Source organism: Vitis riparia, chromosome 14 (assembly GCF_004353265.1).
Source record: "Vitis riparia cultivar Riparia Gloire de Montpellier isolate 1030 chromosome 14, EGFV_Vit.rip_1.0, whole genome shotgun sequence".
NCBI classification, from domain to species: domain Eukaryota; kingdom Viridiplantae; phylum Streptophyta; class Magnoliopsida; order Vitales; family Vitaceae; genus Vitis; species Vitis riparia.
The window spans coordinates 13,445,836-13,463,857 of record NC_048444.1 but is presented as its reverse complement, the minus strand read 5'-3'; the positions used below and the strand labels follow the sequence as shown (position 1 = coordinate 13,463,857).

General features: G+C 30.8%; 1 protein-coding gene across 1 annotated transcript; it reads right to left on the bottom strand.

Moving 5' to 3' along the window:
- Window positions 1-12,912: 12,912 nt before the first annotated feature.
- On the bottom strand, window positions 12,913-17,212 carry LOC117929909. Its single transcript, XM_034850354.1, has 2 exons — window positions 16,778-17,212; window positions 12,913-12,973 (listed from the first exon to the last, which is right to left on the bottom strand). Exons 1-2 carry the CDS (start codon window positions 17,118-17,120, stop codon window positions 12,939-12,941), a joined length of 378 nt encoding a protein of 125 aa, XP_034706245.1. The 5' UTR covers window positions 17,121-17,212; the 3' UTR covers window positions 12,913-12,938.
- Between the last annotated feature and the right edge of the window lie 810 nt (window positions 17,213-18,022).

Sequence of the window (18,022 nt, the reverse complement as noted above, 5' to 3'; positions counted from 1 at the left end):
GTCGTCAGTAAGACCACTGACCAATTGTTACCTCCGAGCCACTATCGACCGGTGATCATCTTCCATTTTTCTCTCATTTTCTTTCTTTCCAACAATACTCAACTCGGCTCCAAAAATTGAGTTAAATTTTTTATTTTTATTTTTATTTTATTTTATTATTATTTTTTTATTATTGTTGTTGTTGTCATTATATTTATTATTATTTGATTTATGCAATGGTGGTTTGGGTATTTTGAGTTTGCTTAATTTATTTATTTATTTATTAAATTGTGTTTGATTTTGATTGTAAATTGAGATTAGCATAAATTGGGTTGATTTTGATTGTGGATTTAGGTTTATACATTAAATTAGGCTTAGATTATGGGAAATTAAGTTTAGGTCTAATGGAATTTGTTTTAATTTATCATGTTTTGGGTTTGATTAATTGAATTTATATTTTGGCTATTAATTTGGAAATTTTGGATTAGGGTATATGATGTATGAGATATTTTTGTTGGGTTATATTTACTAAGTTGGACCCATCTTGATTGACGAAATTGTTGGACTAATTTGAAATTTAAATTTGGGCTTGAATATATATTGTGAATTTTATAAATTTCTAGATATTTACATTTGGACTATTTTTGTTTTTGCATGGGTCTATTCTGCAATTTTGTTGGCTGAGTACGAATTTATGACACGTGGAGCACAGAATTCATGGAAGAAAGTGAGAATCAAAAAGTCGTAGGAAGATATTGAACTTGTTGTAAGCTCGTTTGGGTACATATTTGATTTCCTACTTATATTTGGTTTTATTTCTATTGGTTTCTGTAAATATTTATCTGTGTTTATTTACTTGTTATGTACAGAATTGAATATCGAACAAATCAAAAATTTTGTTTAAATAAGAAGAATAATTCAGTAAATGTTTTAATAAAATAATAGTTTTAAAATATTCTTCTTAATAAAAGAAAATTTTTTTATTAATAAAAATTCAAAAAAAAACTTTTAGAAAACCCCCCCCCCCCCAAAAAAATATATATTTTTAATAGAATTTGAAATTTTATTTTTAATAATAATTGTCCAAAATTTCTTTGTTTAATAATAATTGTCGAAAAAATGTTTTGTAAATAAAGTTATCCCAAAAATTAATTTTTAATTAAAAAGTCTTTAGTAAATAAAATTATATTTTTCTAATAATTTGTATAAGTTATTTTTCTTAAATGACAACAAATTGAAATAGTTTTGTAAATAAAATTGTAAACATTCATTCTTTTCTAGTAAAAGCAAGTAAAAATAATTTTTGTACCCAAATTGAAATTTTGTAATAAATTCTTTTGATACAATAATAAGTGTAAATAATTTTTTTTGAAAATTAAATACAAATGAAATTGAATGAAATCACTTGAAGAAAATATTTTGTAAATAAATAAATTGAAATCAGTCATTCAAAATTGTTTTTAATAAAATCCTTTGAAGTTTTTAGAAAACTAATTTTTTTCAAATATTTTTTTTAATTAGTTCAATAAATCTATTTGCAAAATTCTATTGTCATTTATTTTGTACATTTTTGTAATTTTATTTTGTCATCATCTTTGTGTATATTGTTTAGTTCCTTTAATCTTGGTATTTATAATTAATTAATTAAATACCACAATTTCCTTAATTCATTTAGTAGAGACCATATGTATACGGGCTTAGAGGGTGATACAACTCATCACCGTACCTTCCCAATAGGGTAACTTGACCCCCAAACCCAGACTCAGTTTTTCACATACCTGTTTTTCTTTCGGGAGTTACACTTATGGTTTTTCTTTCTTATTTTGTTTTCCCTTTTAAAAAATAAAGTATAAATAAGTGGCGATTCCAAGTTTTTTTCAAAAAAATAAATTTTTCATCAAATAAAAAGCGAGTCTCACCATTCGAGTGGGGGCGTACGTGAAAAATATGGGTCCACATTATGATTTTAATATTTTTTGTAATCAATTAAATAAAATAAATATAATTAATATATTTATTAAAATATTTTTTTAACAATGAACTTTAATATATTAATATGCATAACTATTAATAAGGACAAACTTGCCCCATGGTGGCCATCTTTAAGCCCAAGCCTTTCAGCCCAAGTTCGAACACCCATGTCGCAAGAAAAAAATACGTTGATATTTTGGCAATAACTTGAAAAGATGTGTGAAATTTCTTCCATAATCGAAATATCAACGAAATTTCAGCTTTAGCATAACTAGTAAGTCCATACATGCAATGTATGTGAGTTTTTCTATCAGATTAAATTTTAGTATTCAAATAAAAAAAAAAATTAGCATTTAAATTATAGAAGAAAAAAAAAACAACTTTTTGCCAATATTTTGTAATATATAGTCCATAATTTCTTTTTCTTTTTTTTTTTTAAAAAAAGGAAGTTATTTTAAATATTATGTATGTTCAATGTCTTGGATTAGTAATAAAACTCATCATAATTTCATACGTAAACTAATAAATTAAAGCAGCAACTATACGGATCCTTTAAGGGGGGAAATTAGGGTTTATAGATCTTTTAATAACTCAAAATTTTCATTATGTTTTGGATTGGTAATAAAACCCATCTTGATTCCATACTTAAAATAATGAAGGAAAATACCAATATGTAAATCCTTTAAGGGAAAAATAAAATAGGGTCGTTTTCAAGATCCTTTAGGCTATGTTTGGTTCTCGAAAATTTAAGGGAAACATGAGGGAAAGAAAGTAAAGAGGAAAGGTAGAAGGAAAGAAAAAATGAAGGAAAATAAAAAGTGGAGTTAACATCAATAAATTATTTTATATGTTACTCGAAACTCATTTCACTTATTTTAATTATTTGGTATAAAGATTAAATAATTTGAAAAAGTATAAATTTCTAATTAATTTTTATTATATTCGATTTCTTTGGTATTTTCTTCAGGACAATCAAATATGAGATTTTCTTTAACATTTTTTGTATTTCCTTAGTACTTTTTGGGAATCAAACATAACCTTAACAAATCAACTTTTTAATGTCTTGGATGAATTCCCAACAAACCAAATATAAAAATTATAGAAGGTACCATCAACAACAATAACATTCCATGGATTGGGTCTTTGGATCTAAAGCCATCATCTATATAATATAGTGAGAAAAACAAACAAGAAATGGGTAAAGTATGAAGCAAAATTTATACTTACACTTTATCTAAATCCTTCATTTTGCAATTTTCTAGCATTAAAGAAAAATTCAACATTATTAGAATTATATTGTAGATTATGAATATCTTAAATTCATAAATATCTTAGAAATTAAACAATTTCACATGAAGGATAAAGAATAAAATATAGCTAAGGCAGTAGGGAGATTAAATACAAAATAAATTAGAAATAAAACTTACCAACTCAAACTTCAAAATCAACTAAATTTGTTGCAAAGTAGTCACAATAAGAGTTTTAGATCCACTTGCATTCTTTTAGTTCCAACATAAATGAAGAGAAATAATATATCAAAGATAAAGTTTTGCTATAGAATAAACAAATTTATCTGATCATGCTTTGTCAATATTTTTTAAAATATAAAAACTATAAATTATATAAATATATCTTCATTCATTAGACAAGGTGAAAAAAAGTATGTTCATCCATAAAATTGACTACCTAATCCAACTAATTTGAAATTGATTTCAAATGTTTAACAAAAAGTAGTCATTATATAAAGAACAAGCTAACGAACAATAAAATTTTGTTTAGATGTAAGAGAACCACAAAAATTCATCTAACCAATTAACTTCATATCAAAACTTATGTCCACAATTTTCTTTGGTTAAAGAACTAATAGGTCCTAATGCTCTATAAGCAAGGCAATGCATATGGAAAGTGGTAAAAAAAAAGGCACTTACTCTTGGACTTGAATCTTTAGAGTCAAATTTAAAATCATAAGAATTACAAACCTATCAAATACAAAAAATAAAAATGAAAAATACCACTGTTATGACCCCAACCCTTAGTCTTTTTAGCCACCCAAATCAATTAGGCAGAAAATCAAGAAATCCTCTAAGATAAGGTCACCTAACACATCCTAATATCTAAGATTTATAAAAAGCTTTGAAAGAAATGAAAAGAAAAGGGAAAAAATAGAGTATGTTTTGTCTTTACTTCATAACATATAATAATCCCTAAGAAAGCTAATGTTTTATTGTGTTAAATACTTTCAAAGGTGGCTAATCATAATCTAATAAAATTGAGAATTTGATGGAAAAGGTGTAACACAAAAAACAAAATCCATGTTTTCAAAATTTACAAACCATTCCAATAGATAAATTGAGGGATCTAAGATCGAGTTGACAAAATCTCACAAGTTGTTCCATTTGAACCAGGCATGGAATTATGCTTATGTAACCTAATTAAAAACAATAATAATGAATCGTCCCATAAAATGAAAATCAAGTGCAAAGAACTTGGTTATTCAAATGACACATGTTCGAAATTATAGTATATGAGAGAGGAAGTGTTTCCAGAATAATAGTCCTAGATCATTGAAAAGATTCAACAAAAAGAAACAAATATGAACTTTGTTCAATCAATGTAGTTTCCAAAAGAGGTAAATAAACTCCAAAGCACTCCATAACAATAACATTAAGAAAGAAACAAACTACTATCATAAGATGAAGGAAATTACAAAATGGCAATGAAAAACACATTTGTTTCTAGCCATCAAGTTTCACTAAACCCTAAACAACAAAATACACACATTGATCAACAAAACCTTCATTTTAATAGCATATAATTGTGACAATGAGAATTAGAGCAATTAACATAATCAAACAAGGAACTAGAAAAAAGTGAAGAAAGCCAACATTTTAAATGAAAATATGAAATACAACAAGTTATCAATTTCCATCTTGAATTTCTTTTTAGCAAGAAGTTTGTCATCAATACTCATTCTAATGGTGTTTATGTCTTCTTCTAGGTAAACTTCATTTGCAATAAACCTTGTTGATGGCTAAGATGTGTCATTGATTTCATTATTATTCATAAGTAACATGTATAACTTCCCATTGCAATAGATTAATCCTTTATAGAACATACTATTCATGCCTTCTTAAAACACAAAATTGACTAAATTATGTAGTATTTTTTTTTCCTTTCTTAATTTATTAGAAGTAAAAAAACATGGTACATGTTTTTATTTATTTGATAAAGTAGTTACAAGACACCTAATCGGTTTTTCAACAACATCGAATAAGGTTAAAGTAGCTTGGTAGGTTCCATCAACAATTGTAAGTTTGAGCATATACATATATCAATATTAAAGTGAATAAGAAAGTTTGAAAATTCTAATAAATATCACAACTGAATTTAGTAATCAATATATGTAAAATGATATTACCTTGGGTAATGATTTGTTGTAGTGTTGCAACATTTCATAAATTATGGTCCTTCATCCTTTAACAACACTTTTTTTATTGCTTCTTGTCTAGGCATTGTACCAAGGTCCATTCATATTATAAATATGAAGTATTGTTGTTTTAAAGGAACAATACATTTTCTACAAATTTATATAAATAATATTAATATTAATTTGACTACTGTAAATAATAAAATGCAGATATAACACTTTTTTGTGATATCACAAACCTAGAATTCAGATAATGGTATTTCTATCAAATTAGAAAGTGTTATTTGTTTAGAGTTAATAAAATTTAATGAATTGGAAACCCCTAACAAACTTGCATTTGAAATAAGTGTTGACCTAAAAATTAAGTTTGTAGCAATATTAATTTTGGTGCTTAACAAAAAGAAAATGAAATAGTTATTTTTTTGAAGCATATCATTCTTTGAATTTTTAGCTTCTCTAAGATTTGGGATAGTGTGAACCATCATGATCAATTGTATAGAAAGACACAAATTCCCTAATTATTAATAGAATATTTCAATGGTTGACAAAGCAATTATAGGTTTACAAAGGAGTTGTTCTTCTAGTAAATGTCTGTTTCTTGTAAGGTCTCCCTACAGTTTTAATGCAATTGTATCATGAATGTAAAGAGAATGAATAAAAAAAAAAGTTTTAAAGCTAAAACTATTATATTGCAAGGACTAAATTGAATTATTTTTTAAAAAGGAAAAATTGTTTTTAAAATGGATAAGATTAGTACAATGAGTTTAGGAGTATACTATTATGCTAGTAGGTGTCACCAAGAGCTCCATTTTCTTTTATCAAAATAAGCAGGTCAACCTTCACAACAATGGTGTTAGCATCTTAAAAATGATATATATATATATATATATATATATATATATATATATATATATATATATATATATATATATACTAATTAAATTATTAGCCTTTAAATGATACTGAAAGTCCTTAAGCTTGATGAAACTATATAGAGCATGTGAGATATCAATGTCAAATATAGCCTCCTCTACTTGACTATCACTACAAGAAAAATGAAAAATAATGACGCTTTTTACGCGTCAAGAAAGGCAAAAGATGACGCTTCTCTAAAGCGTCCTCTTCGACTCTGTCATTATATGTGTTAGCCAACAATGACACTTCTAGAAAGCGCCATCTTTGATGAATGCTTTTAATGACGCTTAAAGAAGCATCATTTTTTAATAATGTTAATAACGACACTCATAAAAAGTGTCATCTTTAAACATATTTTAGTGAAATAATTTTTACAAAATTAGTAATCTTGATACTTATTGGAGTGTCATCTTTAATAAAATTGATCAATGACACATTCAAAAGTGGCATCTTTGATTTATGTTAACAATGACACTTATAGAAGCATCATCTTTGATCATTTCATATTAAAAATAATATTTATATTCTGTTGTAAAAATAATGATTTCATATATAATTAAATAAAAAGAAAGAAAAAAACTCAAAATCGAATTGAATATTACTAATAAAGATATCTTCAAATATTGATATATAATAACCTAGTTCAAACCATTAATGTAACTGCTTATATATAATGATTGCATACAAGTTTGTAAATTACATCAAAATATTTCAAACAACAATTTCTAATTCTTTCAACAAGAGTACAAATATTACCGCAACAACTATTAAGATTTATATTCTACAAAAAAAAATATTGTTCAACCTTCAAATGACTAATGATGCAATCTTCATGGTGGTTTTTGATTGATATCACCTCCTTTAACAAATTGGGTTCTTTTCTTTTGGCAAACAAGTTTCCTTTGCATCCTATAAAAAAATATAGGAAGAATTAAAAACTCATAAATTATACATGCAACAACCAATAAATACAATTGAAACAATAACTTTCATAAAAATTTGAAAGGAAAAAAAAATAGAACTAATATAAAATGAAATGAGAAAATTTTTAGAAAAATAAATGAGTTAGAAAAAAATAGTTAGAGCCTATCATTTGAGGATAAAATGTTGTTCACTAATTAAGTAGAAAAACTTTATAATAAAATAGTGATTCCTCAGTAAATAAAATAAAGTAAAATCTTCAAGAGTAACATAGTTCCAAATATGATATAACATCAAAAAGTTAAAAATAACGAATCATGGTACACCAAAACAACAAAAGGATAAATGAAACATAATATAAATAACTAACCAAAATAAATGTTCTACAAGCAAAGTTGTGAACATAAAAAATTCAAACATACAAAGGAAATACCAAAAAAATAAACACACAGAAAATACCAAAGGAATACAAGACTAGGTGGGTGGCTTCTCTAGAGATTCAAAAACTATAAATGAGGGGGGAAGATGTAAAAAGAAATTTTCCTTATCATTAATTTTCATGTTATATTTTCTTAAAAAAAATCAAATCCTGAAATCATGATAGGTTAGACTCTAGACATGACATTTTTTTCATTAACTTTTTTATAGGCTGCTTTCTAATAGAAGTAAATTAATTTTTTCATTCAATCATCACTCATCCTTTTTTATTGGTCAAATGGAAAAATGGATATACATATATTTAAAAGCAAACTATTGATTTTGAAAAATGTTTCAAGGCATTTTCAAGGTTGATAAAAGGATAACAATTGAACAAAATTTTCATTCATTCACCACCAAAAAGAAAATGTTGCTCAACTCCTTCCATCTATAAAGTGAACTAGTTAGTACAAAATAGCAAATCAATTTTATTAAAAAGATAAGGTAAAGTTCAATTTTCATTCATGTCATCACAAAAAATAAAATGTTGCTCAACTCCTTCCATCTAAACTAACTAGTTAGTACAAAACAACAAATCAATATTACTAAAAAGAAAAGGTAAATAATAAAGAAAAACTTTTATTCAAAAATACAAAAGATTCACACAAATTATACCTTTTTCTTCTTCTCCTTTTTCTCATTTTGCCTCATGAAATAGATCTAAGCAAGAGGAAACAAGAAAGCACCCACATTAAGATATTGCATGTATTATGGTAAAAAGTTAACAAGAGAAACTTGAAAGTATAAACTAGAAGACTAAAACAAATTTAAACAAAAAGAAAAGAAAAGAAAAGAAAATGATTAATGCAAAGATTGGACTTTTTTTTTATAATATAAAAACCTAAAAAATTATAAAACCAACAAAAGTAAAGAATAAAAATGAATGAGATAGTAATGAATAACATATTGTCTCTTTTGAATGAATAACATTGATAATAAACTGAAACGTTAATGAGACAGCAACCTTACTTTACATGCCCAGAAGAACATTATTTCTATGGATCAAGTAGGTTACTTAATCTACAATATCCTTCATCTGAGCTAGAATTCATCAATGAAAATATTAAGTATTAACGATATTATATCCTAGAAATCAAATTCTGATACTTCTAAGATAAATTTTTCCCCTTAATTTAACAACATAATCATCGCATATTCCATCTGTAGTAACTTCAAGTACATATCCAATGCAACAAGAAGGAGAACAACCCAATAAAAGAAAAAAGAAAAATAGGAGAAAGGGGAAAATAAAATAAAATCTTGAATCCTTTGTTATTACGTGTTTTAAGCTTCCCAAAGTGAAAATCTTACCTTTGTTAGCCTGATAGTTTCATGTTACCTCCTGTTAAGTATATTTTGGTTTTTCTGTCCAAAATCATAAAAGAATTCAAGGTTCAAAACTTTGATTTCTCTTCCTTTCTAACCCATTTCTCAATAACCAAATAGATTATAATTTAAAAAATCCATAACAAAAATATTAATAAAGGGTATGAGAATGAAAGACATCATAGTTGAACAATCTAAGTAAAGATGAAAATTGTCCATGGTTTTTTATGAAGAGCAACCATAGATCTAACATACTAAGGCACCATAAAACGTCACCAAAACACTAACTCTCCTTTCAATTGCTAAGAAAATGTAAGAAACTTAACAAACACAAAAGACTTTGCATTTTAGAGTTCAAGAACATTATTATTAAGGTTTAGTAACGTTTTTCACATTTTACGAACAAGAACAAAACAAAAACTGATAGTTCTAAAACAATCAAATGTTTAGCAAAACAATATTTACTAAGCAATTTTAAATATAGTGGGAAGTATTAAACTAAATATGAATAAAAGATTAAGTATTACAACACTATTATGTTGACCAAATTCCCAAGCTCCTTGAGATCATTTCTCAGTAAAAAAATTTGTAGTCATGTTCAAAAAAAAATACATAAAAAAAAAAGGAAACTAAAATTATACTTTGTTTACTTGAATGAGAAAAAAAAAATCTACTTTATCTACTTGAAATATAAAAAATAAAAAATCTACTTTGGATTGGGAAGGATAAATATTTAAGATAGCCAGAGCACCCACTACATTACAAGCTGAAAGTGTGAGTATCTTTACTGAATTAATAACCACCAATGCATTCATATATGTAGAGAGACAAAAACATCTTTCTCTACTATTTAATAAAACTAAAATCCCACTGTAGACCCTCAATTTTGTCCCTTTAGCATATGTCTTTAAATTCGTTTTCAGTGCTCCACAGTAGTTCCTTAGTGGCCCATTGCTACTCATACTACTTACCTTTTCTGTCACCTTGGAGACTTTGGTTGAAGAATTACTTGATCCCTTATTGTGACCCTTGGCAGCCCTATTCTAGACTTTGGTTTTTTTCATTCCTTTTTAGGATAGTCCTTAGGCATGTTTAGGTCTCTTGGGTCACTTTTTTTTTTCAGAATAGGTCCATTTAGACATTTCGTTGAGGCTCAACATTTTATTATTATTTTATTATTATTATTTTTTATTTTTTTTATATAATATTATTATTATTATGGCATGTATTTGATAATTACATTTATTTTATCTATTCATTTTTACTTTTACTTTTTATTATTTATTTATTCATGTATTTAATTGTCTTTATTTTTTGTTTTTATTTATTTTTATTTTATTTATTTATTTACTTAATAAAAAAAATTGCTTGAATTGTTTATACTTTAAATATGCATGTGACCCTATTATTGAACGAGAAATGATATTATCTAATCTCTCCTTATCCCCTTGTTTTTTTTTCTTTAATATCATATTCTATTTTATTACTAATTTCATTAGTTTCTTTAAGTTTCTTTTAATTTTTTTTATACTATTATTCTATTCTATTTTGCATGGGGAGAGGAACTTCAAAAGAGGATGAAGCTGATGCAGTTGTCACGTGAGGAGGGCAGGGGAGGTTAGGCATTTTTGGAGTTTCTCTGGAAGTCTCTGGAGAGGATGATTTGGCATGAAGGACACGTGAACAGGAGAACATGCGCACCATGCCTGAGGACGAATGACAGCCGGAGTTATAACGACGGGAATAGTGCTGCTAGCTGCCGTCGTGGTGATGATGATTATAAGCTTCATTGTTTTCGAGGTTAAAGATCCCGTCATCGCCATAGGCTCTATCTTGCCCAAGGACCCCATCATCGTCGTCGGCCTTGTCTCGCTCAAAGGATACCCCTTCTGATTGATCCACTCTTAACAGCGTCGTTTTTTTTATTATTAAAACTGTGTCGCTTTCAAATACATGAGGCGGTGTCGTTTTGAGCTTGGTCATGGTGAAATCCGATGGTGAAAGCCAGGTCGTCGGCGAGCAGATGGAGAAATCGGTATTTCTGGAACAATATACTTTCTAAGTATGTATTGGAGAATTTATGGAAAACTGAATTTTTAATGAGGAAACATGGAGGTTGCATGAGATATTTTTTGGAGAACAGAATCAACAAAGGAGGCCATCGCCAACGCCACCACCAACCGTTCTGACGGGAATTTCGGCTCGAGGCCAAACAAATATGATCTCTTCAACATAAAATCCAACGCATCGAATCTGCTTTCGAACTGATCCCTCCTCGAGGATGGCTCCGCCAACACGATCTCCATTACTGTGACTTCCAATTCCGACGCTGCCACGCACAGAGGTTCAAGAAAAATGACCTTGAGAAGAGAAAGTCAAGCTGCGCTGGAACAGATGAGCAACGCTCCACTCCGGCAGCTAATCCTCAGCCATGTCAAGAAGCAGTCCCACGCACCCTCGCTCTTCTCTTCAATCCCCATCAGATGGATCATCCTTTTCACCCAAATCTGGGAACTGAATCAATGCCCACGCACCGATGCCGCCACGATTGTCTAAGACCAGTTCGGCCTGTGGCTTCAACAACCCGTCTCTGAGGAGCAGACACGTGTGAGTGCACGTGGGTGGCAGATCCGAAGGAGGATGATGAGATAGAGGACTTCGATGAAGACAACAATGAAGTTGACATTGAGTTCGGTGACATAGATGATTTTGATGATGATGGGGAATGGTGATAAGTATGATGAGAAGTGAATGTATGCTTTCAATCATCATCATCAATACAAAACGGCCATGCGATCACTAGGATTTGGACACTTACCAAAACAACATGCGGTTGCATCCTTGGGAATCTCCAAGCGAGCCATATGTTGACGAAAATTGGATACAATGGAGAAAAGAAACACTCTCACACACTCACTTTGATACAATGAAACTCTCAAAGATACAAAATAAGAACAACAAGAAGAACACAAGAAAGGCTCAAACAAGTTCTTGGAACTTTGTCCAAAGACTCTATTTCCTCCCACCTCTAGAAATCTTTAGGGAACTAATGGAAATAGTCTTGGGATTGATCAAGCCTTTTCACTTTTCTGCATAAGATTTCAAAAGAAGAAAAGTCATATATATAGCACTCTTAGGGTTGAAAAAAGGTTACAAGGATGAGAAAAAACCCATTGTCTTCCTCAATCTCTTCATCTTTGTAACATTCAAAATTAAATCATATGTTTAATTCACACATTAAACATGATTTAATCTCAAATGTGTAACTCTCTTACACTTAACCTCTTAAGCCATTATTTGTAAAGTTACAAAGATGAGAAGACTCATTGTCTTCCTTAACCTTTCAAGTTTTGTAACATTTCAAAACTTAATCATATGTGTAAATACCTCTTAAGTTTTGTAAAGTTACAAAGATGAGAAGACTCATTGTCTTCCTTAACCTTTCAAGTTTTGTAACATTTCAAAACTTAATCATGTGTTTAATTCACACTTTAAAAGTGTAACCCTTCTTACACTTTATTTTCAAAGGTTATTTTTTCAAAAGTGTAACTCTTCTTACACTTTATTTTTAACCAACAATATATATATATTTATATAAATATAACAATCCCCCACTTGGTTAAAAATAAACATCAACCCTTATAACCTTAACAGTGAAAATGCATAAAATAAAATATCTTTCAATTTGAATTTTACCTTAGTGTAATTGTCACAAAGCTCCGTTGAAATCCCAGGTTGCTTGTAGCATTGAACCAATTATTCCTTGTAACGAAACTGGTAACAACACACACACACTTCCACTAACCACACGAGTGCCCATTATTTTCTTGCTTAGCACTTTTATGGCCATGTGCTCAATCCATTCATGAACTTTCTTGAAAAAAAACTCTAACTCTCATGAGAGGCGGCACCACCCCTAAGTTCACATAGGTGAAATTCTTCCAGCATCCTTGTTACCTTTAAGATGCTTGTCACACATAGACTGAATTTCATTAAAAGCTTTAAGCTTAACCCTCCAACGGTAACAACCAGCATTAATCATCACGGATGGAACTCACATGTTCTAATGCTGCCACAACCCACTTATCAATGACTTGTTTTTACCCATTGAACTTAAGACTAGTCATTTCTTAGTATTAAGTTGGGTTACCATCATTGGTGAGTTTTATTTAAGGAGTTTTAGTCTCATCCCTCTAGATGTTATCCTTACTAAATCTCTTGTAAGAGGTTTAGTAAAAGGATCCGCCAAGTTTCCACTTGACCTCACAAATGAGATTGAGATGATTCCATTTTGAATCAATTGTCTCACATAATCATGTCTAATGCTTATATGTCTAGACTTCCCATTGTACACTCCACTGTACGCACGAGCTAGAGTGGTTTGACTGTCACAATGTATCGACACTGTTGACACATTATTTGCAGTAAAAGGGATGTCCATCATGAGATCCCTAAGCCACTCAGCTTCTTTTCCAGTTGCAGCTAGAGCTATAAACTCTGCCTCCATGGTTGAGTGTGATATACAAGTCTGTTTCTTGGATCCCCAAGAGACAGCCCCACCACCAAGTGTAAACACCCAACCTGTGGTAGATAAATTATCTCCCACACTCGATATCCAGCTTGCATTTGAATACCCTTCAAGTATAGCAGGAAACTTTGAATATTGGAGGCTTAGTTCTTTGGTATTCTTTAGGTAACCAAGAACTCTACCAATAGCTTTCCAATGTTCCACGCTTGGATTGCTAGTAAACCTACTTAGTTTACTAACTGCAAATGAAATGTCAGCCCTAGTACACTAAGCAGCATACATAAGACTTCCAATTGCACTTGCATACTCAAGTTGAGCCACCGATCTACCATCATTCTTTTCAAGTTTTATACTTGAATCAAATGGAGTATTAGCATTTTTAATCTTGAGATGACTAAATTTGCTAACTACTTTCTCAATATAGTGGGTTTGGTTCAAAGCATAACCCCCACTATTTCTTTTCACTTTGATACCCAATATAGTATCAACTTCTCCAAGATCTTTCATCTTGAAGGTTGAGGATAGAAACCTTTTCGTTTCTATTATTCCTTTCATGTCATCACTCAAGATTAACATGTCATCCACATATAGACACACTATGACCATATAGTCATCACAAGTCTTAGAATATAAGCACTTGTCCGCATTGTTGTGTCTAAATCCATCCGAAAGAATAACATGATCAAATTTTCCGTGCCATTGTTTGGGAGCTTGTTTTAAACCATATAATGATTTGACAAGTTTACACACTTTGTTTTCATTCCCTAGTAGAACAAAACCTTCCGGTTGTTCCATGTAGACCTCCTCATTGAGATCCCCATTCAAGAATGCCGTTTTGACATCCATTTGATGAACAAATAGATTATGAATTGATGCCAAAGCAAACAATATCCTAATCGATGTTGTTCTAGCCACCGGCGCATAGGTATCAAAATAATCAATACCTTCTCTTTGTTTAAACCCCTTAGCTACTAATCTAGCCTTAAAGGTTGGAATCATACCATCGGTGTGATATTTCCTTCGAAATACCCACTTGCACCCTATTGGTTTAGATCCTGGTGGAAGGTCTACCAATTCCCATGTTTGGTTGGACATAATTGAATCCATTTCATCATTGATGGCCTCTTTCCAAAAAGCAACATCTCTAGAAGCCATAGCTTCTTTGTATGTTTTGGGATCCTCCTCTATTTGAAGTACTATAGGAATCTTTCTTATAATATCTTCTCTATTTCCTTCTACTAAGTAAAAGGAAATTCTTTGAGAATCAATCTCATCCGATCCCAACACTTTCTCTTTTCTAGCTCTTTGGCTTTTCCGAGGCACAATGGATTGCTCAACAACCTTTGAAGGTGTCTCCTCTTGAGACTCTCCAACACTAGTAGGCACTTGAGAATTGCTATCACTCAACAAATTCTCAAAGAACTCTACTTCTCTTGATTCAATTATCACATTAGACTCCAAGTCTAATAGCCTATAAGCTTTGCTATTTGAGGCATAGCCTACAAATGCACACTTAATGGCTCTTGGACCCAATTTTGTTTTATTTGGATCCGTTTTCTTGCAATAAGCAAGACACCCCCACACTTTGAAGTAACCTATATTAGGCTTCCTTCCTTCCCATAACTCATATGGAGATATCTCATTTTTCTTCATAGGAATTCTAGTCAAAATATGGCAAGCAGTTAATAAAGCTTCACCCCACAAATTGAAATTCAATTTAGCATGCAATAACATAGCATTCACCATTTCCAAGAATGTTCTATTCTTTCTCTCCGCTATGCCATTGTGTTGAGGTGTATAGGGTGCGGTGCACTCATGTATTATGCCATATTCTTCACAAAAAGAATTGAATTCACTAGAGAAATATTAACCACCTCTACCACTTCTAAGCACCTTAATATTTTTTCCTAGTTGATTTTCAACTTCAGCTTTGTAAACTTTAAAGGCATTGAAAGTTTCACTTTTGTTTTTCAACAAAAACACATAGGTAAATCTAGAACAATCATCTATGAATGTAAGAAAATACCTATTTCCACCTCTTGTTAACATGCCATTAAGTTCACAAAGATCACTATGTATTAAATCAAGCAAATTAGATGATCTCTCAACACTATGAAAAGGCTTTTTAATCATCTTTGATTTAACACATATTTCACACTTTTCAAATTTCTTGGTATCACAAGCAATCAAACCACATTTCACAATCCTTTTAATAGTGCTTAAACCAACATGTGCAAGCCTATTATGCCACAAAAATAAAGAATTTGAATCACACATATAAGTGGAAGTAGAAGCCATTTTATTGATATTGTCATTGGTACAAAGTTTGATCATCCCATCACAAGAATACCCCTTTCCCACAAAGTTCCCCGATTTGGATAAAATTAGCTTACCGGATTCAAACACCGCTTTGATACCCGGTTTGCCAAGCAAATCCCCACTAACCAAATTTTTATTCATATCGGGGACATACAATACATTTGTAAGGGTAACCTTTTTGCCGGAGGTAAAAACAACTTCAATAGTGCCCTTGCCAAGCACCTTGGATCTTCCTTCATTGCCCATTTGAACCTCTTGATCTCCCTTTGCATCTTCAAAGGTCTTGAAAAGAGATTTGTCATAGGTAACATGAATTGTGGCACAAGTATCATACCACCATCCTTGCACCTTTCCTTGGACAACGCACACTTCGCTTAGTGTTGCAATGATCTCCTCATCAATTGCATTCACCACAGCCCCTTTTTGGTCCTTTCGGAACCTACACTCCCTAGCATAATGCCCGGGTTTTCCACACACAAAACAAGGACCTTTCTTGCCCTTAAATTGCTCTTGATTTTTCTTGGGGCTCATATAATTTCCGGAATTCCTTTTGACGTTGTTATTTTTACCTCTAGGATGATTGGCCTTTGAAACCGCATTGGCTTTGTTAGTCCCACCATTGGACTCTTCCACCATTTTGTCTCTTGATCTCGATTCTTCCTCAATGCGAAGATGTTTTTGAATCTCCTCCAAGGAGTAATCTTCGCTCTTGTGGAGAATCCTCTTCCGGTAACCTTTCCAACTTGATGGTAATTTAGCCACAATAGCACCAACTTGGAAGGCCTCCGGAAGTTCAATTTTGAGAACTTTCAACTTATTCACAATTATTTGCAACTCATGAATTTGTGGTAAGAGAGGCTTTTCATCAAAAAATTTGAAATCTATGTATTGAGAAATAAGAAACTTTTTGGTACCTTCTTCCTCGGCTTTGTACTTGTTTTCAAGAGCCTCCCAAATTTCCCTCGCGGAATTGGTGTTGGTGTAGAGATCATATAGCCTATCGGATAAGGCGTTCAAAATATGACCCCTACATATGAGCTCATCATCCTCCCTCTTCTTCCTTGCCGCCACCACTTGAGGTGTGTCATTTTCCTTTGGTTCCGGTAACGGTGCCAAGGTAGGATCAAGGATGTAGAAAATCTTGAGTGCTGTGAGAAGGAATCTCACCTTGTCTTGCCACCTAGTGAAGTTGGAACCATCAAAACGATCCAACCTCACAAGGTCTTGGTTCATAATCTTGATAGTCTCTCCTTCCATTGTGAATAGAGTCTTTGATTGTTGACGAAAATTGGATACAATGGAGAAAAGAAACACTCTCACACACTCACTTTGATACAATGAAACTCTCAAAGATACAAAATAAGAACAACAAGAAGAAGAACACAAGAAAGGCTCAAACAAGTTCTTGGAACTTTGTCCAAAGACTCTATTTCCTCCCACCTCTAGAAATCTTTAGGGAACTAATGGAAATAGTCTTGGGATTGATCAAGCCTTTTCACTTTTCTGCATAAGATTTCAAAAGAAGAAAAGTCATATATATAGCACTCTTAGGGTTGAAAAAAGGTTATAAGGATGAGAAAAAACTCATTGTCTTCCTCAATCTCTTCATCTTTGTAACATTCAAAATTAAATCATATGTTTAATTCACACATTAAACATGATTTAATCTCAAATGTGTAACTCTCTTACACTTAACCTCTTAAGCTTTGTAAAGTTACAAAGATGAGAAGACTCATTGTCTTCCTTAACCTTTCAAGTTTTGTAACATTTCAAAACTTAATCATATGTGTAAATACCTCTTAAGTTTTGTAAAGTTACAAAGATGAGAAGACTCATTGTCTTCCTTAACCTTTCAAGTTTTGTAACATTTCAAAACTTAATCATGTGTTTAATTCACACTTTAAAAGTGTAACCCTTCTTACACTTTATTTTCAAAGGTTATTTTTTCAAAAGTGTAACTCTTCTTACACTTTATTTTTAACCAACAATATATATATATTTATATAAATATAACACCATACTTCCCATATCTACCTACATCTCCAAAAGGAAAAAGGAAATATTCCATAAGGTAAGGCTGCCATATAAATTGAAGAGGGAATTTTCGAATAGGTCGTCGGGATATTTTTTTTTGTGAAAAATAGGGAGGAGCAGAGAGA

Coding starts and splice junctions, on each gene's coding strand:
- LOC117929909 (XM_034850354.1), bottom strand. CDS start 17,120: ATGGAAGGAGAGACTATCAAGATTATGAACCAAGACCTTGTGAGGTTG. Junction 12,974..16,777: donor GTACAAAGCCGAGGAAGAAG/GTACCAAAAAGT, acceptor AGCATCTTAAAG/GTAACAAGGATGCTGGAAGA.